The sequence below is a fragment of the Peromyscus eremicus genome, chromosome 6 (assembly GCF_949786415.1).
Source record: "Peromyscus eremicus chromosome 6, PerEre_H2_v1, whole genome shotgun sequence".
Lineage (NCBI taxonomy): Eukaryota > Metazoa > Chordata > Mammalia > Rodentia > Cricetidae > Peromyscus > Peromyscus eremicus.
This window is the reverse complement of record NC_081421.1, coordinates 12,651,226-12,678,282: the sequence shown is the minus strand read 5'-3', so window position 1 is coordinate 12,678,282 and position 27,057 is coordinate 12,651,226. Positions and strand designations below refer to the sequence as shown.

The 27,057-nt window shown below is 39.4% G+C and overlaps 1 protein-coding gene across 1 annotated transcript in view; it reads left to right on the top strand.

Moving 5' to 3' along the window:
- The window catches only part of Larp1b (La ribonucleoprotein 1B), a 97,003-nt gene that overhangs the window by 8,507 nt on the left and 61,439 nt on the right, over positions 1-27,057 (top strand). The window contains 7 exon segments of the mRNA XM_059265172.1: positions 654-713; positions 2,971-3,145; positions 9,385-9,525; positions 12,595-12,738; positions 13,176-13,341; positions 16,781-16,925; positions 20,867-21,041. Of these exon segments, the coding sequence (XP_059121155.1) occupies positions 654-713; positions 2,971-3,145; positions 9,385-9,525; positions 12,595-12,738; positions 13,176-13,341; positions 16,781-16,925; positions 20,867-21,041 (1,006 nt within the window).

Below are 27,057 nucleotides of genomic sequence, written 5' to 3'. Positions count from 1 at the left end.
AGGCCAGAAGAGGGCACCAGATCTCATTACAGATGGTTGTGAGCCACCATGTGGTTGCTGTGAACTGAACTCAGGACCTCTGGAAGAACAGTCAGTGCTCTTAACCTCTGAGCCATCTCTCCAGTCCCCAAGATGTACTTTTTAAATGTATTGATTTTGAAAATTCTTTTTGAAGTCTGATCCTAAGACCATAGAATTTTTACTTCAAAATGTTTGAGAAATATTTGAATTAACTTGCAAAGTCTACATATAAGTACACAGAGGTGATTTTTAAAATTTCTATTACTTTATTTGATTTTGCTGTTGCTTTTTTCCCCCTTTGGTTGAGACAGGGTCTCACTATGTAGACTAGGCTGACCTAAACTCACATATCCACTTGTATCTGCCTCCAGAGTGTTGAGATCAAAGGCACGTGCCGCTATAATTTAGCTTGTTGCTTTTGCTGAGGGGATGGGTGGTCTCATTGTAGCCCAGGTTAGCCTTTTGTTACCATGGTTGATCTTGAATTCCTACTTCTCCTACTTCTAAGTGCTCAAGATTGCTGGCATGTACCACCATGCCTGGCAACAAAAATTACATTTAGAAATATCTTTTTCTGTCTAAAAATTCTAAAAATCATTTTCAGTTGTAACAATTATGTTATTACATTTTAGGCTAGTGACTTCAGTGATATGGCAAACTGGCCAACACCAGGTGAATTAGTGAACACGGGGGTAAGTATGTATTTAAGTCTTTTAAAAAGAAAATTCTTTTTTTTTTTTTGGTTTTTTTAGAGACAGGGTTTCTCTGTAGCTTTGGAGTCTGTCCTGGACTAGCTCTGTAGACCAGGCTGGCCTCGAACTCACAGAGATCCGCCTGCCTCTGCCTCCTGAGTGCTGGGATTAAAGGCGTGCACCACCACCACCACCACCACCACCACCACCACCACCACCACCCCCACCACCCCCCCCACCCCCCGGCTTTAAAAAGAAAATTCTTATTTCAACATTATTTGCTGTATTGGGTGTATTTAAAGATATAGCTCATCAGAAGGATTATTTTGACTTGAAACATTCTTTGCTACATACATAGTATTAGTGATGAATTTAGTGGCTTAAAGTTTTACCCAATTATAAGATACTGTTTTCATTTACATTTCCCTACCTGGCTATATCCCCAGGAGTTGGTACAGTGTTTACATCACTCTGTGATTTTTTTTTAACAAAAATTATTAAATTTTATTTTTAACTTAAAAAATTAGATTTATTTATTTAATGTGTGTGTATAAGTGTTTTGCTTGTATGGGCACCATGTGTATACTTGATGCTTGTGGAGGTCAGATGCCTGGAACCATAATTACAGGTGGTTGTGAGAAACTGAGCGCTGGGGATTGACTCAGGTCCTTTGAAAGAGCAACATGCACTAGGTGGTAGTGGCACATACCTTTAATCAGAGCACTCAGGAGGCAGAGGCCAGCCTGGTCTACAGAGTGAGTTCCAACATAGGCTCCAAAGCTACACAGAGAAACGCTATCTCAGAAAAAAAAAAAAAAAAAAAAGAGCAACATGCGATCTTAACTGCTGAGCCATCTCTCCAGCCCTTAGTTATTATTTGGGGGGTGGGGGTTGTTTTTGTTTTTTGAGACAGAGTTTCTCTACATAGCCCTTTACTGTTTTGGAATTCACTCTGTAGACTACTAGGCTGGCCTCAAACTGGAGGAGATCTGCCTGCCTCTGCCACCCTGGTGCTGAGATTAAAGGAGTGAATTACCATGCCAAGCCCAAACATGATAGTTTTTTTTTGGGTTGGTTTTGTGTTGCGTGTGTTTTGGGTTTTTGTTTGTTTGTTTGTTTTTATCAATACAGGGTTTCTCTGTGTAGCTCTGGGTGTCCTGTAACTGGGACTTGCTGTTGCTTCAACCACGCTGGCCTTCAATTCACAGAGATCTGCCTGCCTGTTGCTTCCCTAGTGCTGGGATTAAAGGCATGCACCACCACTACCCAGTTTTTTTTATCAGAATGTGCAAGTAAACTCATCACTGCAAACAGAGCAATGAGCTTGGCTCCTGCCTGCAGGTGTTGGAGTCATCCCCACCATCAGCAGGTGTTTGTATTCTCTGTGTAGGTGGACTATACAGTGTAGGAGGCACTGCTGTTTCTTGCTTACTCAGCACCATTGCCTTGAGATTTTTTTCCCATGTTGTGTGTGTCAGTGATACATTTCAATTTATGGTTGTAATGTAATGTAATGATGGACATTTGAGTTATTGTAAATGAAACTCGATATAAAATTTTGCTTGGATATTTCCTCCCCCCACCCCATTGTAAATAACTAGGAGAAGAGTGGCAAGATCATATACTAGGTATTATTTAGTTTTGTTGTTGTTGTTATTGTTGTTTTGTTTTTTAAAGAAACTGGCAGAGGCTGGGCAGTGGTGGCCCATGTCTTAAATCCCAGCATTGAGTCAAAGGCAGGAAGATCTCTGAGCAGCAGGCCAGCCTGGTTTACAAAGTAAGTTCCAGGACAGCTAGGGCTACACAAAGAAACCCTGTCTCAAAACAACAGCAGGGGGAAAAAAGAAGAAAAGAAAATTCCAAGATTTCACTCTTACTGGTGGTGTCTAAGAATTCCAGTTACTTCACAGCCTTGATAACTCTTAATTTGGTCAGTTTTTAAAACTGTAGCCATCATAGTAAATATGTAGTTGATTTGCATTTCTTTGACTAATGATGGCAGCAAATTCATGTGTTGGTGAAACTGGGATGTAACCCAGTACCTCAGACATACTAGACAAGTGTCTACCCTTCCAGGTTTTCATTTGTTCGAGACAGGGTTTCTCTGTGTAGTTTTGGTGCCTGTCCTGGATCTCGCTCCGTAGACCAGGCTGGCCTTGAACTCACAGAGATCCGCCCGGCCCAGGTTTTTTTTTTTTTTTTTTAGGTGAAATGTTAATAGAAATGATTCTATTCAGAACACTTTCTTTTTTTTCAGTCTCAGAATGTTATCAGCCAAGGAAATAAGAAGCCACAATTCAGAAAAGAAAAAGAAGAGAAGATTGAAAAAAGAAGCAACAGTGAGAGCAAAGAGAACCGGGAAGCAAAACTAGATGGTCCTGTTGAGAATGTCAGCGAGGATGAGGCTCAGTCGAGCAGCCAGCGGAAGAGAGGTCAGCTGGCCTGTGGCTTCATTTTAACTGGGAGGTTGGGAAGGCTGTGTGCTGATGCATTATTAGTTAGCTGCTCTCTGTCATCACATGCATATGCTGCGTTTTAAACCACCTGCAGCAGGTTTGGCCTGTTTGGCCTTCTATCCTGACCCTCTTTTATTTATTTTGCATATATATATATATATATATATATATATATATATATATATATATGTTTCTCGAGAAGGGGTGTCTCTGTGTAGCAACCCTGCTTAAACTATATTCTGTACAAAAAAATGGAGTGAAATTCCTTATAGGTATTCTTGTAGATTTTCTTGGAAAGTTGTGTAATACCATTGTTAATTTAAAATTTACAGAAAATGCTTTTTGCTTTTTAGAGAATTCTGAGAAAATGGAAAAACTATTTCTTTAATGTGCATTGGTGTTTTGCCTGCATGTATGTCTGTGTGAGGGAGTTGAGTCCCCAGGAACTGAAGTTACAGACAGTTGCGAGCTGCCATGTGGGTGCTGGGAATTGAACCTGGGTCCTTTAGAAGAGCAGACAGTGCTCTTAACTGCTGAGCCATCTCTCCAGCCCCTGGCTTTCTTATTTATTTATTTATTTTGTTTTTTGAGACAGGATTTCTCTGTATAACAGCCCTGGCTGTCCTAGAACTCACTCTGTAGACCAGGCTGGCCTCGAACTCACAGATTTGCCTGCCTCTGCCTCCCGAGTGCTGGGATTAAAGGCATGCACCACCACGCCCAGCCAGCCCCTGGTTTTCTAAGAGAAAAAGTAAGAACAATTTTAGTCAGTATTTTAAAGATTTTTGGTTTTTTTGTTTGTTTGTTTGAGACAGAGTCTCAATATGTAGTACTGGGTATCCTGGAACTCACCTGCCTTTTGTCTTCACAGTTCACACCTGACAGTTTTTTAAAGATTGATTTTTAATTATGTGCAAGTATGTGTGTAGATGAATTTCTAATTGGTCTTATTAAATAAAAAATATAGAGCTAAATATAGGGGTGAAAGCCTTTGATCAGGGAAATAGGGAAAGCCACCAGCCAGCCTTACCTTACCAACTAACTTTGCAGCTTCCAAATGCGTGTTACTTCCTGTCTACCCACGCACATATACCTGGCTGTTCTGCCATCTGATTTGCTCTCTGTCCAGCTACATCACTTCCTTTTCCTACACAGCTCTGTCTTTCTGTCTATACAGACCTCTAGACCTCCATGGTTAACTAGTGTTGGAATTAAGGCATGTGCCACCACACCTGGCTCTGTTTCCAGTGTGGCCTTGAATACACAGAGATCCTGCCTGATAAGTTAAGGGCATGTGCTACCATTGCCTGACTTCTTTGTTTACTTATAATGGCTGGCCTTTTTCCTCTGATCTCCAGGCAAGCTTTATTTATTAAAGCACAAATAAAATATCACCGTGTGTGTGTGTGTACATGTGTGTTGGTGTGTATAGGCACAGATACCCATGTAATCCAGAAGAGGATGTTTTGATTCCTGAAGCTATAGGCAGTTCTGAGTCCCCCAACATGGGTGCTAGGATTTGAATTAGGTCCTTCAGAAAGGCAGCTCATGCGTTTAACCTGAACAGTTACCTCTCCAGCTCCAATCTTAGTCAAGGTTTTCCCAGAAAAATTAAGGTAGAAGGAAAAACTTACTGCCCTAAATTCTTTTCCTTTTTTTTTTCTGGACTCCTAATGTGTTTAGGGACAGGGTTGGTGAAAGCCTATACTCATTCAGGGTTCTGAGCCTAGGATGAGCAGCAGGAGATATAGGCAAGATTCATGTAGCTTAAAATTAAAGTTTTGAGTGCATTGGGAAGGCACTTGTAAGTGGACTTTCTCTGTCCCACCAGCCATCTTCCAAATAACCACATAGAGACTTATTATTTATAAATGCTCAGTTGGTAGTTTAGGCTTGTTACTAACTAGCTCTTACATCTTAAATTAACCCATATTTCTTATCTATGCTCTACCACATGGTGGTATCCTTTTTCAGCATGGCATGTTCATCTCCTGCTTCCTCTGTGTCTGCCTGGCAACTTCTTCTTCCCAGCATCCTCTCAGTTTAGCTCTCTTGCCTAACCTCTTCCTGCCTATTGGCTAGTCAGCTCTTTATCAAACCAATGAGAGTAATACATATTCGATGTACAAAAAGGATTGTTCTGTAGCAGGCACTGAAGCAGTTACTCTGCATAGGTGAAATTATACACCAAGATACATTTGATGGTGTAGCACTTGGCAGTTAACTTCTTTGTTGTCAATACCAAATTATCATGTACTAAGCACTTACTTGAACCATTGTCTTTTATTTATTTATTTATTTTTTATTTATTGTATTTTTGAGGCAGGATTTCTTTATGTAGCCCTGGCTGTCCTGAAGCTAACTATATAGACCAGTCTGGCCTTTCACAGAGATCCTCCTGCATCTGTCTCCCAAGTACGGGGATTAAAGGTGTGTGCCAGTATGCCTGGCTGAATCATTGTCTTTTATTAAGTAATTTTAGCTGTTGAGTTAAGGGCTAGACTCCTTTGCTCTAATGAGCAAAACCTGACTGCTTTCAAGTATTAGAACAGAATAAGTAAGTATTGAAAAAATTTTCCCTATTCATTAACTGCTTTATCACTCAACATTTTTTCTGCTTCTTAGTCTTCGTGGCTATCTATAATTCATACTTCTGAAAGACTTATCATTTTGCTCTAAAATTTATCTTTGTTTTGGTTGCTTCAATTGAAATCAATTGGTCAATATATATAAATTAAGGTCATATTTAAGTACATGAATTGTGCACCTACTGTTTTTTCAATGAAGACGATAATATTGGCAAACTTATTTTTATATTTTACGCATGGGGGTGGGGGCATGCATATACCACAGCATGCATGTGGAGGGCAAAAGATAACTTATAGGAGTTGGTTCTCTCCTTCCGCAATGTGAGTCCCAGGGTCTCCAACTCTGGTCTTATGGCTTGAAGCACTCTTTGTATCCCTGGCTGTCCTGGAACTCTCTCTGTAGACCAGACTGGCCTCGAACTCAGAGATCCACCTGCCTCTTCCTTCAGAGTGCTGGGATTAAAAGCATGCACCACCACTACCCAGCCAGAAGCACTTTTTTTTGCATGCAAAGCCAGCACATCAAATCTAGCACATATTGGGGTTTTTGTTTTGTTTTTAACTTTATTCATTTATTTGTTTTGTTTTTTTGAGACAGGGTCTCTGTAGCTGTAAGTTTCAGTTGCCCAGCCCCTTCTCCAACTCCTTATAAGAGTTTAGCCCAAGGTCATCGGCAGAGAAAATACCACTACAGGTCTCTCTATATAATCTTGACTGGCCTGGAGCTTACTGCCTCTTTAGTTCTGGGATCTAAGGCATGCGCCACCATACCTGGTTTGTTTTTTACTTTAAAGGAGGGCTTGAGGAACTGGAAAGTTAGATCATGCCCAGAAGTGTTTGACATCCATACATGAGGATCCTAATTTGATCCCCAGAACCCATGTGAAAGTGGGGCATAATGGCAGAACTTGTGAGTTGGAGGCAGAGGTTCTATAGGGCTTACTGGCCAGCCAGTCTAGCATAACTAGTGAGCTGAAGGTCAGTGGAAAACTTAGTCTCAAAAGAGATGGATGGTTTTTCTCAAGATGACTCCAAAGGTTGCCTGATCTCCATGTATGATACACACCTATGACACATGTGCAAGCCTAGGCAGGAGGAATGCAAGTTTGAGACCAGCCTGTGTTATTTAGTGAGTACTAAGTTGGCCAAGGCTATACATCAAGACCCTGTCTTGAAAAATCAAAAAGATAAAGTAGACAAGGATGGGATTGGGTTGTGAAGGTAGATAACATGGGGCAGGCTTCCTATGCTATTTAAGGTTTTGTTTGGTTGGTTGGTTTTTGGAGACAGGGTTTTTCTGTGTAACTCTGGATGTCCTAGAACTCAATTCATAGACCAGGCTGCCCTCTAACTCAGAAATCTACCTGCCTCTGCTTCTGCCTCTCCCTCTCTCTGCCTCTGCATGTACCACCACCACATATGAGTGTATGCATTCACAGCATGCATGTGGAGGTTGAAGGCAGCTTGCAGGAGTCAATTTTCTCCTACAATACGGGTTTAAAGGCTCAAACTCAGGCTGTAATCAGACTTTCCTTTGGGCTGCCAGCTCACAACTAATGATACAGAGACTTCTTATTAATTATGAAAGCTCAGCCTTAGCCTAAGCTCGTCTCAATAGCTCTTACAACTTAAATTAGTCCATTTATTTTAATCTACATTCTACTGCTTAGTGCCCATCCTGCTTCCTCCCCATCTCAGCATCTCTGCCCTTCTTCCCAGAGTTCTGTCTGTCACCAGAAGTCCCACCTAACCTTCCTGCCCAGCTATTGGCCAGTTAGCTCTTTATTAAACAAATCAGAAGATGTCTTGGAAAAGACACATCTTCACAGTGTAAACAGATATTCTGCAACATCAGGCTTTTGGTAGGTGTCTTCACCTGTTAAGCCATCTTGCCAGCCATAATTTTCTTTTTCCCATCAGTATTTCGGTCATCTTTCCTTTCTCCTACCTCTTTTTAATTTGGTTGAAAAATACACATTGAGCCAAATGCTAAGCATTTTGAGACATTAATGATGGAATCAGTATAAAAGATTTTCAGAAATTTACTATAGTATAACTATAACAATTTTTTTCTTTTTTGTGACTAGATCTATCTAACTCTGGCTGTCATGGGACTCACTATATAGCCAAGCTGGACTTAAACTTACAAAGATCCCCCTACCTTTGCCTCCTAAGTGCTGGGAATAGGATGTGCAACACCGTGCCTGGCAACCAAAACAATTTTTATATTGCTGGTCCCCAACAGAAGCCAATTGATTGTATCTCTTTTCTTTTCCTCCTCCTCCTGTCCTCTCTTCCTCCTGCCTCTGCCTATCTTCTGTCTTTTTATTCAGACAGAATCTTTCTATGGATCCAGTTTGGCTTTGAGCTCTTAATTCTCTTGCCTCAACACACAATGTGCTGGAATTGCAGGCTTGAACCAGCCACCACACCTGATTAGCTCCTTTTCCTGATGCTGTGATTTATTTTGGATCATAGTTAAAGGATACATTCCTTTATGATAGGGAAGCCATAGAGGCAGGATTTTGAGGCAGCTGGCTATATTTCACCCCCAGTCATGAAGCAGAAGGCCGTGAAACTTTTGCTCTGCTTTTTCTCCTCTTACTCCTATGCCCTACCCCATAAAATGGTGCTGGCCACTGTAAAGTGAGGCCTACTTTAATTAACAGAATCTAGAAAAATCTCTTCCCTTGGTGATTCAAAATCCCTTCAAGATGACAATTGAAATTAATGTCATTGCTCGGCAGTGGTGGTGCATGCCTTTAATCCCAGCGCTTGGGAGTTAGAGGCCGGTGGATCTGTGTGAGTTCAAGGCCAGCCTGATCTACAGAGCAAGTTCCAGGACAGCCAGGGTTACATAATGAGACCCTGTCTTGAGGAAAACAAGTTAACATCACAACCACCTGTTTTTTTTCTTTAGATTTTTTTTTTTTTTTTTTTTTTTTTGGTGTGTATCAGGATAGACTGGAACTTGAAATCCTCTTGCCTCAGCCTCTCAGATGCTAGAATTATAGGCATGAGCCATATAATAGCTGTAATATAATAACTGTAAAGAAAATTGTGTCAGAGAGGAAGCATCTTATGCTTATTCCTCCCATGCTTTGAGAAACTACTTAGTTTTGTTTTTGGTTTTGTTTATGGTTTTGTGTGTTTATGTGTGGATATGGATGTTTATGGAGGCCATTTGCTCTCTGTCTTGTTTGAGACGGGTTCTCTTACTGACCAGCAAGCCCAGGGATCCTCCTGTCTCATCTCCCCAACTCTGAGTGTTAGCATCATAGACCCTGCTCTGATGTGGGCACTGGGGTGAAGCTCAGGTCCTGGTGCTTGGCCAGCAAGTGTTTTACTAACAGACTCATGTTCCCAGCCCCTGGGGTTTTTGTTTGTTTGATTGATTTGTTTTTAATTACTGGCTTTTTACTTGCTATTATTTCACTTGAAATATTTGCACAAACTTATCAAGGATCAGTCTGTAAGAATGAAAAGGGTTCTTTTGGCAGTCTACAGATAATCCACTTAAAGTCAGCTGAATCTTTAATTAAAATTCAGAGTGCTTTCAGAGTTGCAGAGCTTTAATGAAAATTGTACATTGTCATGTAATTACTTTGTGTGTTTTATTTCGTCAAGCTAATAAGCACAAATGGGTACCACTCCACTTAGAAGATGTGAGACCAGACAGCCAGGAAAGACCTGGGTCCCGGAACAGCTCTAGATGTCAACCCGAAGCGAATAAACCAGCTCACAGTAATAGGAAAAGTGATACACGAAGTAAGTGTCATTTCAAGAGTGCCATGAAATTCAAGTGAACATAGATTTAGTGCTTATCATTGGAGCTGTATAGAGTGAACACATCTCTAACCCTACACACCTTCAGAAGACATGTCTAAAGAATAGTGTAATTATGGCACTTAACAACAAAGCTGAATGTTCACAGTGTAACTGTCAATAACCTTATGTCCAATTTTGGTTTTATTTTAATTTTATATTTTCCTTTATATTGAGACAGGATCTCACTATTTAGCACTTATTATGTACCTGACCTCAGACTTATGATCTTCCTGCCTCAGCCTCCCACATGCTGGGATTACAGAAAGGTGCCATCACTCTGGACTTGTAGACTTCCTTATAGCCCTCTGTCTCCCCAGTGTGATCTGGCATTACACATTGCTTTAGTTGTCTTTCTCCTTAATCTCCATCATTGTTTTAATAGTTCTTTTTCTTTGTCTTTCCTGACATTGATCTTTTTTTCTTTTTTTTTTTTTTCTTTTTAAGATAATAGGATTATTATCCTGGAACTCTCTAAGTAGACCATGCTAACGTTGAACTCAGAGATTGGCTTGCCTCTGCCTCTGAGTGCTGGGATTAAAGGTGTGCATCACTACTTCCGGCAATATAATAGGATTATTTTAAACAGATATTCTTTACTTTGGGTTTTGTAATGTTTCCTTATGATTGGATTTGAATTACAAATTTTTAGTAGGAATACTTGGAATGCTTTCTTTTTTGAGACAGGGTCTCTCTATTTGGACCAGAGATCCACCTGCCTCTGCTTCCCAAGTGCTGGAATGAAAGTGTGCACCACAAACACTTGTCATCTAAATACTTTCTGGTTTTTCAAAGCAGGGTTTCTTTGTAGAACAGCCCTTGGCTGTCTTGGAACTCACTTTATAGACAAGGCTAGCCTCAAACTCACAGATCCACCTGGCTCTGCCTCCCAAGTGCTGGGATTAAAGGCATGCGCCACCACTGCCCGGCCCTAAATACTTTTTAAAATGACATTTATGTTTAAATCACATTAAACTTTTTGTGAGTTTATTATGGTGTGATGTAAAATAAGGCCCACTTTGGGTTGAGGAAGGAAATATCTGGTTTATCTATCTTAGATAAGATCCCACTGGGTATTGTTGCCCAGACTGGTCTTGAACTCAAAATTCTCCTACCTCAACCTACCACTAGCTGGGGTTGTAGGTGTGTGCAACAATTTTTAGCAGGAATATTTTAGAGGCTGGAGGGATAGCTCAGTGGTTATGAATGTTTACTGCTCTTGCAGAAGGTCGGTATTAGGTCACAACACCCATAAGGCAGCAATAGCAGCAGCATGCAACCACCTCACAACCACCTGTAATCCAGTTCCAAGGGACCCAGGGAGCCTCTTCTAACATCTGTGGGCTCTTCACGTGGTAGACATAAATACACACACACACACACACACACACACACACACACACACACACACACACACTACAAGGAATTTTAAATTGACACTGAAGATGGAGTTACAGGGTCTAGAGCAATTGGCTCTCAGTGGGGGAGATAATGTTGCATGTCCTTACTGAGGGATGAATAGATAGATGCTAGGAGTGTTGTCCAATGAGTGAAAGTGATGGATGATGTAGACCATCTAAATAGCACACAAGGTGACTCCATTTCACCCTCTTCTCACCAGCATCAAAAGGATGAGTTTGAAAAACCTTGTCTCTATAATTTGTTATTTTGATAATTATTGGATTATTCCAATTTAAAGTTGATGTTTTCACTCTCACTAACAGTACACAACATCCTACCTCTTCTATTTTGGTCAGCATGTTAAGGCTCATAGTATTCCTCAGTTGTAGAATATTAAGCTAGGACTCTATTGCTCTATATTACCAAAATAAATAAATAAATAAATAAAACAAAATGAAACAGTTGATATCACAGGACTTTAGAATGCTTATCAGACTGGATAGATGGCTCATTCCTCAGGGCCAATCAGATGGAGCGTCGTTTTTTATGTTCATTGTCTACTTGTATATTCTTGTTTTGCCTGTTAGCTATTTTCTTGTTCATGGTACGTATGTTATGTTTGCATACAAGAGACAGTGGACCAGGCAGTAGTGGTGCACACCTCTAATCCCAGCACTTGGGAGGAAGAGGCAGGTGGATCTCTTGAGTTTGAGGCCAGCATAGTCTACAGAGCAAGCTCCAAGACAGCCAGGGCTATGCAGAAACCCTGTCTCTAAAAACCAAAAACGAGATAAAGAGAAGAGTGAGAGAGGTGGAGTGTGTATTATAGATCCAATTCCTCTTGTTCTTCATGTGTCTTACCTGGATTTTGTGGAGGTGTGTGTGTGCTTTCAGTTTCTCTTTTCTTTAAAACAAATGCCTTTTACTTGAATGGTAATATCTCTTCCTTACATGTGTTATGGAAAGTGTATTTTTAGAAGAGTTTTACATGTAAATTCAGTAGCCTTGGGACACTGTGAATATGTATATCATAGCACATTCTTGGCAGAGGACCTCTTTGTCTTTCTAAGGTGTCATTTACTTGCTATAGAATGTTCTTTATATGCCCGGTACACTCCTTATCCCTACCCACTTATTAACAGTCCCCTTGGATTTCTTACTATGTTTAAAGATAGGCTGACTACTATCAACTAGTATAAGAGTGAGAGAGGATGTGGTAGATCCTGCCTGATAATCTTTGTACCATGCAAGTCTCGGGCAGGAAGAGCTTGGAGTTCAAGGCCAGCCTGGATTGAATAGTAAGATACTATCTCAAAATCCACAGGCCTGGTGGTTAATGCCTTTAATCCCATCACTTGGGAGGCAAATCTCTGAATTCAATGCTAGCCCCAGCTACAAAGTGAGACCTTGCCTGAAAAAAAAAAATCCAAAAGAGATAAGTAGGGGATGACTATAATCAAAATACATTGTAAACACATGAAATAATCAAAGAATAAATAAAAGAAATTTTAAAAATCCAAAGAGAAAAAAGTGAAGGTAATTACTATGTTTTCATAGAAATGATTGTGTTATTTTATTGCAAATTTGAATATATAAAAATTTTATTTTAAGGTTGGAGACGGGATAGAGAAAAGAGAGATGATCAAGATGAAGTATCCAGTGTGAGAAGTGAGGGTGGTACCACCCGAGGTTCCGCAAGAGGCCGAGGAAGAGGCCGGGGCCGGGGAAGAGGCCGAGGTCGAGGAAACCCTAGATGTATGACATGAGATTTCCCTCCCTCTTTTAAACTATATGAGCTTTGAAAAAAGTTAGCAAATATTCTCATTTTTATAGTACCCTATATTATGTTAATTTTTTATATTTTTATTTGTGTGTGTGTGTGTTTAGGTGAGTGTGCTATGGTGTGCATGTGGATATCAGAGGACAAATTACAGAGTTGGTTCTGTCTACCATGTGTGACCCAGGGATTGTACTCAGGGTATTAGACTTGGTGGATTGAGCCTTTATCTGCTAAGTCATCTTACTGACCCTTTTGCACAATGTTTCTATTAGTTATTTTGGTTTGACAGTAAATTTGTTTTTATTTATTTATTTATTTATTTTTTAACTTCTTCATTTTGAATTTCTCTTTACAGTTATGGCTTCTTTATTTTTTTAACTTGTAACCTTTCTTTTACTTTATTTGTGTCCAGTGAACTTTGATTATTCCTATGGTTATCGAGAGCCAGGGGAAAGAACTGATCAGCCATTTCCCACAGAGCTTAACACCAGCATGATGTATTACTACGATGATGGCACAGGGGTGCAGGTCTATCCTGTGGATGAAACACTGCTGAAAGAGTACATTAAGCGGCAAATGTAAGTGGATGTCAGACAGGGATGTCAGTGAAGTCTGTTTCAGCAGCAAACTTACATGTCTTTGACTACTTTATCACAGTTCCAAAAATTCAATAATAAAAATTGGAGAATGAGAATATTATTTTGATTTTTTCTAGGAGACAGTGATAAAATAAGTATCTACAAACTTTTCTCCACATTCCTGTCATTTTCCTAAGACTAGTTAAAATGTCATTGCATAATTAATGAGTAAATATCAAAAAAAGTCCATAAAAGTTCTACATATTTGAAATTAAGTAAAACGTGTCTCCTTTGCAAATAGATGTTTACATTAAAATTTGTAAATGAGCTGGGTATGGTGGTACATGTCTGTAACTCCAGCACTGGGTAGCTAAAGCAGAATTGCTGTGAGTTCAAAGCTAGCTTGAGACACAGAACAAAACCCTGTCTCATATAAAACATAACAAAATAAAAATACTTGTAAATGATAAAATGGTGCCCAATGTCTTTTAATTTTGATTTCTGCATTGTCTCTTTTAATCTTTGAAGCTCTTTAGCTTATGTTCTAATTTCTTTGTGACGTCTATTAAATCAATGTTTTAGTTCAGACCTTAGTTCTCTGTAATAGTTTTCTAGCCCTCTGTTTGTTTCAAATATGCATTGTGAGTATTTTGATGATAGGTTTATAATGACAAAGAGAAACCTTCCCAAGTGATTTGTGTAACCAACTGATTAAGCCTTAATTATTTTTCTTTCTTGCATGGTAAAGGAAAATGGACTATTTTTGAGAGGGCATAAGCATTTAAAAAACAGCCATTTTTATAAAAAAGAAACTGGACCCTCCTCTGTGACTAGAAGTTAATTTCTTCATTGGCATCAGCCAGGCCCTTTGGTAGCCTTGGTGGTAGATGGGATGGACTCTCAGTGCAGAGCAACTTGCTTATTTTGTTCTTGTTTCCTTTGTTAAGGTTGAGGAAAGGGCCTTTTTATGGCCAGAAAGTGCCTGCCAACTTCATACCATTATCCTGTCTTTTTTTTGTAACTCTTACTGCTAGGTCCCTTCTAGACCTGACAGTGAACAAACATGCAACTCCATGTCAGGATATTCGGCCTCCACTGTGCTCATGCGGGTGAGGGAGGAGCAGAGCTGCTTCCTTGTTGACAGTTTCTGGTCATGCAGTGTAGAATGCAAAGCTGCTAAGGTAGGACATGTATGTCCCCAAGGACACTGAGCAAAATGTCAGACATTAGTCAGGACTCCTTTTTGTTGTTTCAGGGATTTCAGGCAGGGATTTTGGCAGCACCAGTGGAGTATCAGTTAGGGAAGCTGGTTGGCACTCTGCTCAGTGGAGCTGTGGCCTTGAGGAGCCCTGCTTTAGACTTCGTGTTTCTAGGCGACTACTTAGAGAAGGGATCTATCTGGGATTGTTTGTTTTTAAGTTTTCATTGTGCTTTGGTGCTAAATATGTTTTACTAGTACCACACTCTAACCAACTAAGTTAACTAGGTAGCTGAATAAATTTTAAGGTAATAAGCTTCACTATTCCTAATGGGTAGTCTCAACCACTTTAAATGAAGTTTTTATATCAATAATAATAATAATAATAATTTATTTCTCCTTTTGTGATAGGCATTCATTGAGCCCAGGCTTTCAAATTCCTGGTCCCTCCTGCCTCAACTTCCCAAGTGCTAGCTAGTTACCACACTGGGTTAAATTTTAAGACTGACTATTTTTTGGGGGGACAATCTCTTGTCATTCAAATCTACAGACTTCTATGTTTATAACCTAGAATAGACTATAGCAAATAGTTATTTGTGGATTTACTTATGTAGTTTGGTCTTCACAATGGATTACATTTAAAGGGAAGCTTCTTACTGATTTAAGGAATTTGCATCTAAGTACAATTTTAACTTGTGACTGTGTCAGTGTCCAGTATACTGTCCCAGGTTTTGTAATCTCAGGCATTTCAAGATTCTGAGGCACTGTGATTAGGTACTGAGATGCAATAAATTTCGGAATGTACAACTTGGAATTTTTTTTCATTATTTAAGAGTAAAAGATTTATTAGTGTTGTTGAGATGCCAGTAAAATAGCCTTTATCAGAACTTTGCGCTTTGACTGAATTTCGCACAAGACAAATTTAGATGTCCTATGTTTTAAAAGTAGGATAGTTTTCTTCCTCCTACAAGTGAAATGTTACCCCAAACCAGTTATTATTTAGAGGTACTTAGTTCTTTCAAGTTAGAATTTGTCCTAAGTACCTAAAGGTTACTTACTAATGGAGTTTTACACTAAAAAAAATGTGAAATCGTGTGTGTGTGTGTGTGTGTGTGTGTGTGTGTGTGTTCTCCTGACTTGTTGCCTCTTGAGGACTTCCTCTGGGATTGAAAAGCTGTAGGTTTGCCAGCTACACTGTATCACCATGGGGTTCTCTGTATCCTGTCTGGGATCCTGGTCTTTGTCTTTAGAGTCTTACTTTCAGTTTATTATATGGACACTGTACTTTAAATGTATGATTTCCAAATGCCTTTATGAAATATTTTTTCTTCAGGGTCTCTTTATGGCTTATCTCTATACCTTGAAGTTAACAGCCAGTGCCAGTTTACTTTCTGTCTGGGGAAAGGTTAAGGGGGTCTACACTTTCCTAATCCAGAGTTATCTAAGCATTGTCTGTATTTTTTTACTCCATCGAATTTATGGAGTCATTGATATTTCTTTCTTAGCTATATTATATTCATCCTTTCCTTTGTTTTTAAAGTGCTGAGGATCAAATTCTGGGCTTCTAGGAGCTGTGCATGATTGTGGGTATATAAATATAACTGTGTTGTTATGATTTTACTTAGCTGTGTGCTGGTTGGTAAGGGTCTAAATAATGTCAGTGTGTTGTCAATTTAGGTTAAAAAACAAACAAACAAACAAAAAACCCACCAGAGTTCCTTAGGTTTGAGTATGAGCCCACCGAAGACACTCAAGCGCACTGTTCTCCCCAGTGCATTGGAAAGTGAGTGGGAATAACTTGGGAGGCAGTAAAACTGATACTTAGCTTTGTTATTTAGTGTTTAAATGAAGTAGGTAGAGGTGGCTTTGTAATGGAATCTTTCAGTGAATGACTCATTGAAAAATTCAGTTTACCCAGCATGTATAGGGCTGGATTCTGAACAACAACATAAACAAATGGATTTTAAAATTAGCTTTTAATTTGTTAGACTTAAGTTAATCTAGACAGTGTTAAATTTTAATCAGTATTCTAATTCTGCTTGTATGTAAGAGAAATTGTCAATTAATCAGGGTTTTGCTTGGTCTCATATTTGTCCTGTGCTATATAATATATATATCTCCTATTCTATAAGATAGTATTATTAACCAGAGGAGAATATTTTGGTAGCAGTTGTTGTAAGCAGTGGGTATATAACTATGTTGTTGAGTGAGTGGATGAACTCATGTCCTTTCCTTTCTTAGTGAGTATTACTTCAGCACAGAGAACTTGGAGCGGGACTTCTTTCTTCGCAGAAAGATGGATGAGCAGGGATTCCTGCCCATTTCCCTGATTGCTGGTTTTCACCGTGTGCAGGCTCTCACCACAAACCTTAATCTCATCTTGGAGGTAAATATTCATTTAAAAAAGAATCTAAGTTATATTCAATTTTTCTGGGAGCCTAAAACTGCCCTGAAAAATAGTGCTGAAAAAGAAAAGTGGGCTGGCTGTTCAGTGGTAGATTATTTGGCCTATGTACATGAGGTCCTGAGTTCATCTCCAGGAGTAGTCCCCCCGCCCCCAAAAAAGAAAGAAGAATGAAAAGTGGGCTGCTGAGATGGCTCTGTGAGTAAGGGTGCTTGCTGCTAACCCTGAAGACCTGTGTTCTATCCCTGGAACCCACATGGTGAAGGAGAGAACCGACTCCTCTAAGTTGTCCTCTGACTCCACACAAGCACCATGGCATATGCAAAGCCACATGGTACACAATGTGTGAGAGTGAGTGTGTGAGTGCGGGCATGTGCACACACTGGGTAAGTGTTTTTAAAAGTATGCTGATTATGGTGTTTGCTAAGACTCACTTTTGGAAAGTTCAAGCCTAAGCTACAGAGCAAGACCCTGTCTCAAAATTACCCAACCTCCCCACCCCATCCGCTAAAGAAGTATGCTAGTCATGGAGGTTCAGAGCCACTCCGAAGACTGGGGTAGTAGAATTCCTGAAGTCCATAAGTTCTAGGTCAGCTATCAACTCAATAAAAAGAGTAACAATCTATCAATCTAATTTCCTAAAGTTCAGAGAACATCTCAACTTTTTCCTATTTTTATAAAACTTAAATGTCTATCTTTGAAAACTTCAACCTTTTTTAGTATTCTTGGTCCTTTAATCTTCTTTTAGACCGCTTTAAACTAACATGCATGCCTACATATTAAATGTTGAATTTTCATGTGCTTTGGGAAATCTTCCATGCACACATGCTCATTCATAGAAGCAGGGTCTCCCTCAGCTCATACTTGTTTCAAACATGCTGTCACTGTGGAGATGAGATGGGCCATGAATTCCGATTCTCCTGCCTCTACCACCAAAGGGCTGGAATACAAGTGTGGGCTGCCATGCTAATCTGGGAAGGATAATTGGACAAAGCCTTTCTAGTTGTGACAGTACTGCTTTTATTAATTCTGTTTTTTGTCATTTCTAGAAATTCAGCATTTTTTCTCCATTTTCTACATATGTGACAGTCCCTGTGTAGCCAATCTCTTTTCTTTTTTTTTTTCCTCTCGGAGCTGAGGACCGAACCCAGGGCCTTGTGCTTGCTAGGCAAGCACTCTACCACTGAGCTAAATCCCCAACCCCTCCAGTCTCTTTTCTACATAGCCCCTAGCAAGACTGATCTTTTGTCTTTGTAGTTTTGGTTTTTCTAGATACCACATAAACTAGTAAATCTTAGAATCTTGTAGCCTTTCTTTCTAAATTCTTTTCTTTTTTTTTTCTCCATTGTATAGCCCAGGCTGGCCTCAAACTTGGGATCCTCCTGCCTCTGCCTCTGCCTCCCTAGTGCTAGTCTTGCAAGTGTGAGGCTGCTCATGGACTTCTCACAGTACTTTTGAGATTGCTGCTTTCTTGCATGCTTCAGTATTTTTTTTTTTTCATGTTGCTGACCACTCTTCTGTATCATGTACTGATGGGTGATTGTGCTCCATTTTTGGAGATTATAAAGACTAAGGTCTGTATGTGAACATGTTTTGATTTATGTTGGGTAAATTTCTAGAACTGTGGTTTCTAGGATATGTAGTAAGTTGCTCTGATTTAGTATTGTGTACATAGGTAAACATAATGAATCAGTTTCTTTCCCTTAAAAAGGTAGCCCAGGCTGGCCTAAAACTCACAGAAATTCTGCTTCAAGCCTCCTGTGTATTGGGATTACAGGTGTGAGGTCCAACACTCAACTCTAATTTTGATTCTTGTCCCATTACTTTCTTGCTATTGATGTATGCATTAGATCCAGTCGATCCTGGTTCTGTAGCTTATCTGCTGTTTAACTGTAGGTTACTTAATCTCATCTTAAACCCTGTGTTCTGCATTTACTGAATTTGTGGCTGCTCATTCCTTTCTTCTCAGGTTCTCACAGATACATATCTTTCAGCACTAAGAGATGGATCTGTGTAATATGTCATTAGTAGTTACTATTTTTTTAAAGATTTATTTTATTGTATGTATATGAGTGCTCTAGCTGCATGTACACCTTTACCCCAGATCCTACTATAGATGGTTGTGAGCCATCATATGGGTGCTGGGAATTGAACTCAGGACCTCAGGAAAAACAGCCAGTGCTCTTAATCACTGAACCTTCTCTCTAGCCCCCGTAGTTACTGTTTTAATTAATTTTGCATGTAGATGAGTAGGCATGGTTAGCCATGGTGTGTGTGTGTGTGTGTGTGTGTGTGTGTGTGTGTGTGTGTGTGTGTATAGATCAGAGGACAACTTCTAGGAGTTGGTGCTCTCCTTCTACCATTTGGGCTCCAGGGACTGAATTCAGTTCATCTGTCTTGGTGGCAGGTGTCTTTACCATTTAAGATAGCTTGTTAGTACAGTACTCTGTCCTCTTCTCCTCCTCCTCTTCCTCCTCTTCCTCCTCCTCTTCCTCCTCCTCTTCCTCCTCTTCTTTTCTTCTTCTTTTCCTCTTCCTCCTCTTTTTCTTCCTTCCTCTTCCCTCCTCCTTTCTTCTTCTGAGACAAGGTCTCTGTAGTCCCAGATGGCCTTGAACTCAGAGATCTGCCTGCCTCTTCCTCCTTGAGTGCTGGGATTAAAGATGTGCACCACCACCGTTTGTTTTTTTTCTTCTTCTTAATAACTGTATCATGAAAAGAAAAAAAATCCAGTTGTTCAGCTAGTCAGAGAGAACTTTGGATGCCCCAAAATATCATTGTGCACAGGATCTCATTTGGGTCAAGATTATCAGACTTTGGGATTTATAAAATTGTCAGGTTTTTTTTTTTCAGATCTTTACTTGAACCTTTTGCAGATAGTTGTTCTTTTTAGAATGCTGTTTGCTTGTTTCTTTGACACAGGGTAGTCTCCTTAGTGCTGAGATTATGGGCATGTACTATCATGCCTGGCCCTTGGTGCAGATGTATTCTGTCATTTTTTAGAAGGCATGATAGTGAATAGTTAATTTCTTTTCAGTTTGATTCCCCCCTGTTGATTTGGTAAGGACAGAATGTAAAGCTTTGTGTGTGGTACCATGGGTTGTTTTCTTTATAGGGAATAAATTCCACAGGATCTGTAACAAACAGTTTGTTTCATTTTTGGCCAGTAATCAGTCAGTTGTTTTCTTGCTGACAATCAGTGTGATTTCTTTTTTGTATATTCCTCTTGAGATAGGATTTTTGTATAGCGCAGGCTTGACTAGAACTCATATCAGATGTGTAACTTTGGATAATCTTAAACTCTTCATTCTCTTACCTCTACCTCCTGAGTGCTGGGATTACAGGCATGTATCACCATAACTGCTTTCTCCAGGGTTCTTGTGATCAAACCCAGGATATCTGTCAGAGTATTAGGGAACTACTCTAGCAAGTGAGCTGTATGTGTCTTCAGCCTCCTTTATCCACTTATTTTTTGACAGCCGAAGTTGGGAAGTACTGGGTTTCATATGGCCCAGCCTAGCCTCAAGCTCACTATGTGATCTAGAATGACTTTGGGAACTTCATCTACCTCCATTTATTATCTACTCCCACTTCCTGAGTTTTGTTTTTGTTTTTTGTTTGTGAGACTGGGTCTTAATCTATGATTTTAGCTCTGGCTGGCCCAGAACTTGCTCTGTAGACTGAGCTGGCCTCAAACTTGGCACAATCCTCCTGCTTCTGCCACCTGATCACTGGGATTACAGGCATGGGCCGACATGCCGGACAAATTGGGTTCTATTCCTAACACTAATTCATGGTTATTTTTAGACATAGTAACTGTATTAGTCTACTAACTTGAAGCTTTGCAATTTTTAGACTAGAAATATAAGGCATACAGCAAAGACCTTTTGAATGTCACTTTTATAGCTTAAATTGTCTGTTGTCAGGCACTGAAGGATAGCACAGAAGTAGAAATTGTGGATGAAAAAATGAGGAAAAAGATTGAACCAGAAAAATGGCCAATCCCAGGCCCTCCTCCTCGAAATGTGCCACAAACAGACTTCTCTCAGTTGATTGATTGTCCGGAGTTCATACCAGGCCAGGCCTTTGGCTCCCATACAGGTAACTGCTTTTCTTCTAGTGCAAACAGTGTAACAGAGGGCTGTTTGATGAGTTTGCCTATCTGTTTGTAGTTATTGAGCTTTCATAGGAAAACTAAAGCTAATTAAAAGACTGCTGGTCTTCCCAATCCTGCTTATTTTATCTCCCAGCTAGACTAGAATTATGCAGAATCATAGGTAAAGCTCTATTAATGTTTCTTGAGCTTAGATTTTGTGTGTGTTGTCTTTTGTGGGCTTTCTTCCTATCTTCTTTTAATTCTACTAAACGACTATATATAGTGCCACTTTTCTCCACGTAAAACCGAAAGAGCCAAAATTTGTGCTCAAGAGTGGGCTGGCCTTCCTTTACTCTTGTTAGTAATGTACTTTAATCTTGTCTTGAAAATATAAACAAATGCATATTCTAAAATAGAGTTGGGATTTTCTTTAGCCTTGCTTCTCTTGAGTTTCCAAAAACTTCATTAGTGTTAAGAATTTTTTACCTGGTTCATTTCGAAGATAATTGCTCTTGGGAAAAATATGTGTGCTTAACCTTTTTTCAGTCAGGGTGATGATCTACTGATGCTCTTGGATGTCATATGATCGGAATGTACAGTGGAGTAGGTGACTCCCTGAAATACCATGTAAATATGAGAGCAAATCGTGCTGCAGAAGTGAAAGTGACCATACTGTCTTCTGTGGAAGAATGTCTACGCCCACCCCCTTGTGGAGAAGGTTGGGCCAGCCTGCAGTGGAGATAACCACCTTTACGATAATGATGTGAGACAGACCAGAGGACTGCTGTTGTTACTGTAGGAGCTTCTCCTTTCTATGTCATTAGCTTAGGCTGCACGGGCTACTTCATGGTGGGAAAGTTAATTGTTATCATTGGGGAAATACTGCAAATTCTATCTTTTGTTTCCAGGCATTTATACTTTGCCCAGATCAATAAAGCAGAAAAAGAGAGGATTGAGTAGCATTTCCAAAATTGTTAGGTCCTTTGCTATTTGACTTGCTCTTTAATATAGTATACTTTGCATAACTCACATGTTGTCATATTTCACATGTACTATAAGATGTATTAATGTGAATACTTAAGGGGTAAGAAATTTAAGTTAAATAAATAAGGGCATTTTTCCTTTATGCTTCAAAATTGTTATTTAAGGGATTTTCTTTTTGTTGTTTTATTTATTATTATTGTGTATATATGATATGTGTGTTTGAGTGTGGGCACATGTGTGCCATGGTGTGTGTGTGGAGGTAAGAGGACAACTTTTGAGAGTTGGTTCTTTATTTCCACCATGGGGATTCAGGTATTAAACTCAGGTGGTCAGATTTGCACAGCAAGTGGCCTTACTTCTGAGCCATGTGGCTGGCTTCAAAATTGTATTTCATACATTGGCCTGAAAGCACTGCCTGCCTATGCCTCTCATCATGAACCAGGATAAATCCTTCTTGTCAGAAATTTGGTCACAGCAATGAGAAAAGTAACTAATAAAGAAGGTTGGTACCAAGGAGTAGAGCTGTTACTATGAAAACCCTGACCATGTGGTTTGTAGGCATTTGGAACTGGTGTTTAGAAGGAATGTGAAAGACTTCTAAGCTGTAGGCTACAGAAACCTTAGGATGCTGTAAGTAGAGCTCAGTGGGCCATTCTTATTGGCTTACAGAAGACCAGTATGTCAATGAAAAAGTAGAAAGTGAACATTGTGCTAAGGAGTTTCCAGAGAGGGGCAAGGACTTTGCGGGGAGCTGAGCTAAAGGCTATTTGTGTTTACTTCTGATGAAGAATCTCAGTGTAGTCTGCCTGTTCCTGAAAATGTAGGTCACAGAGTGATTTAAAATTTGTTTGGCAGAGGCAATTTTTAAGACAGCATTACATTTCGGCTGAGGCATGTTTACCACTCAGTGCTCTTATTCAGATCTTTAGCAGGAGTAAGCAGAAAGATTAGAAAATGTGCAGTTTGGGGAAAAAAGGGGTGTGCCATCTAAAGTTGCCAGCAAGGAGGGTGCACACAAAGCTTTTGTAATTGTTAGTGCCAAAAAGAAATATCTTACAGTCTCCACTAAGACAGGTCCTGTGCCCTAAAGGCAAAACCTATGGAAGTCTCTAACTTGTGAAAATGGAAATTGATTTGAAAGAAGAGAGACTAAACTGAGACTGTGGCTGATGGGATTCCTGCTGTGTAAACAGACTCCTAGGAGAAATGTCTCCCAGCTTTGGTAGCCAAGTTGTACAAAGGTCATTTACAGCAGTGGTAGGAGGGGTCCAGACAACATCTCAGTCTGGCAGTAGAACTTGAATGCTTCATCCACTTTATGCTAGTTTAGTAGGCATGTAAAATGCAAGTTACAGTCATGGAGGTTTAGACCGGAAGCCACTGTGTGGCAAAGGAGACGCCATTGTTTAAAGCTGTGAAGTCAAGTTACAAAGTAGACTTCCAGACTGTTGGAAGGTCCATAATTGTGGGGCATCTGCCAAGGAAAACTGGAGGAATAGAGCCATCCCATGAGAGAGGCTGTATATGCTGCAAGTGACAAAATTGGAGAAGTGGAGCTGCCCATGGTCATTGGAGCCCAGATGATAGTACCACAAGCCCCAGATGCTGGACATGGAGCTTCAAGGTTTAGTGTTTGCCTGCTAGATTTAGGTCTTGCTTTGATCCAGTCTTGCCTTGCTAGACCCCATTCCTCTCTATTGGAATGGGGATGTTTACTCTGTGCCATTGTACACTGGAAGTATGTAACTTTTTTTCTGAAATTATAGAGACTCACAGTTAAAGAATTTGCCTTGCATCTCAGAAGAAAGAGACTTTGGACTTTTGAACACTGTTGGGACAGTTAAAGACTATGGAGACTTTTGAAGTGAGACTGAATTCATTTTGCTTTATGAGCTTATGGGGTTCAGAGATGAAATGTAATGGTTTAAAGTGATTTGTTTGAGATTCAAGGTGACAAGGAGTGTACTTGTGGTTATTAACTTTCATTGACAGCTTGACTGGACATGTCTGTGAGGGCATTTCCAGAGAGGTTTAGCTGAAGAGGGAAGACCTATCCTACACATGGGCTGGGTACTTAACCTGAGCACCAGCATTCATTATCTGTGCTTCCTGACTGCAGACGCAGTGTGACCAGCCACCTCATGTTCCCATCACCATGCCTTCCCTGCCATCATGGACTCTACCCCTCAAACTGTGAGCTAAAATAAATTCTTCTTCCCTTAAGTTGCTTCTTGTCAGATGTTTTGTTGCAGTGACAAGAAAGGTAGCTAATGTACTGCCTATCTGTGATCAGTGAGGGATCACTTCAGATATTTCTGTTTGAAAGCAAAATACTTCCTTTGTGCCTTTTCAACACTATACGGCCTAACTCTGTTAAAAGATTTTTAAATTATAATTGCAAATAGTGCACAGAATTTACGTTTTACACAGAACTAGTTTATGTACAATCTGAAAGTTTCAGATGTTTTGTGCCCCATAACATCTTTATAGCTATAATTTTTTCTCTCTGCAATAACTAGGGTATGTTTTTAAAGAAGTGAAATTTAGGTTTCTATTCTTAAAGATTCAAATAACTGTGAAAGATTTGTTGTGTAAACCTGAGGTCCTTTTTAACCAGCTTATGAACAATTAGTTGAGAAGTTGGGTAATATAGAAAATACTCTCTCTCTCTCTCTCTCTCTCTCTCTCTCTCTCTCTCTCTCTCTCTCTTCTTTCTTTTTTTTTGTGACAGGGTTTCTCTGTGTAGTTTTTGTGCCTGTTTGGATCTCACTCTGTAGACCAGGCTGGTCTTGAACTCACAGAGATCCGCCTGGCTCTGCCTCCTGAGTGCTGGGATTAAAGGTGTGCGCCACCACCACCCAGCAAAAAATTTTTTTCTATGAGATAGCTAAGATAGGTCAATCAAGTTGGATATAGCTTTCCATTAACCATTTATGCATTATCAATAAAATTGCAAGAATAAAGTCAGTTTTGTACATTTTACTTTTTGACATATTTTCATGTTCACACAAATAAGTCAATGTAAGTGTCACATTAATATAGATTCTTTAAATTGTACAAAGAGCAAATAGATGATAAATAAATAGTTATATGGGATGTTGATAGAATCGTGCTGAGTCACATTAGCTCATAGGAGTACTGCTGTCAACCACCATTTCCTCTGAATCTTCATATTCTGACCTTGTTAGTCTACTTGTAGACTGCTTGGAGAAGTAGTGTATCACTGTACATTGGAGAAGAAATAAGGTAGGAAATATAGACAGCCTTCTTATGTAACTAGGTGAAGTAAAGGAGTGAAGCTTTTATCTAATACCCTTTAATCCCAAATTATAATATCTTAATAACTTTTGATTATATTTTCTGTGCCATTTGTATGGTAAAATATTTTAATATAATTGATCCTTTTCATCACAGAAATTTAAATATCTACTTTTTCCTCTTTGGAGGTTGAATTGTGTAACATGATTTGGCATTGCCACTGAGCAGAAGATCTTAATCACCACAAAAGGTTGATTATGAGACTGGTAAGATGACTTCTGGAATGCAGGGTTTGCTGTGGGTGTGGTATATTGTCAGCTCGTGATGTGTGAAAGGGCCTAATGGTTACTGAATAGGCTGTGGGACTTCTTTTGAAAGCTGTATGTCGAGATTCTTAAAGAAATCCTCATTACTCAGAACTGCAGTCACCCCACAGTGAGGGGAAAAAAAAAAAACACACTCGATCAAAGCATATGTTTGTCTTTGGAGAGCCAGACTGACATTTTTCATTTAATACAGAATCAGCAAAGGTAAATTGTCTACAGTCTCACAAATTGTAACCAAGGTATTATATGCCTAAATAATTTTTATCTATGTAAAGTAATGTCAGAAATTCCAAATATCACTTAAACTTTTGGTTTTAGCTTTTTAAAAATAAGTACTTTGAAATATTTTAATTATAAAAGAAATTAGGGGTCCAGAAAACATGACAGGGCATATGGGTAAGCTTAAGCATAAAGTAAACAACTTCAAAGTTTCATTCTAATAGTATTAATTTTTTTCTTTGCCAAATATTTTCCTGTCATTCCATTTCTAAGCACATAAATGTTTAGTATAATAGAACACTTCATGGTACACCCCATAATTCAAGCTTAGAAGACATGAGGAGATGATTGTATAATAAACCTTGAAGTAGGTAAAAGAAGGCTAACCTTGTGTATTAAAACCGTAACTACTGGGGCTGGAGAAGGTGGCCAGAACACGCATGTAGAGCAGCTCACAGCTGCTTCTTAACTCCAGCTCCAGGGGATCCAGCACCCTCTTCTGGCCTCCTCAGGTACCCACACACAGGTGGCATCCAGCTCCTCCCAGATAAAAATAAACATAATAAAGAACTACAATTTTGATTTTCCTACTATGGCTCTAGTTGCTGTTCTGACATTTAGACTTTAAGTATGTGTAGTTCAGTTCAATTTAATGATAGTTGTATAGGAACTAAGTCATCCCCATGGTTAACAAGATAGTGCTTCTTTGTGTTGTTTTAAAACTTCGGTCATTGTATAAATATTTCAGAGTATTAGAAAAACAGTTCTCTGGAGTTAGTGTTTTTTCCTATACTCCTCTATCAGTGTGAAAGAGTATAACCTCTTTCTTTCATTTGTATTGACTTTATGAATGAATTGATGATAAATGTATTGTTTATGGAGAATGTTGTGGAGCAACAGTGTCCAACAGTGTCCCAGGAAGGATATTCAAACCCTACATATAATTTCAAAGTTTTTAGTAACCTTGAAATATATTTGCCAGGTGTGGTGACCTTTAATCCTAAGCTCAGAAGACAGAGGGAGGCAGATTTCTGTGATTTTGCAGGCCAGCCTGGTTTACCTAGCAAGTTCTAGGCCAGCAGGGCTGCATAGTGAGACTATCTAAAGAACAGAACAAAAACAGTAACTACAAAACATTTAATTTCAGTAATATTGCCATAGATATTTTTATTTAATATAGCCACATTATTAACACACCTAATATAAATCCTTGCTCATTTAGAACAGAAGGTAC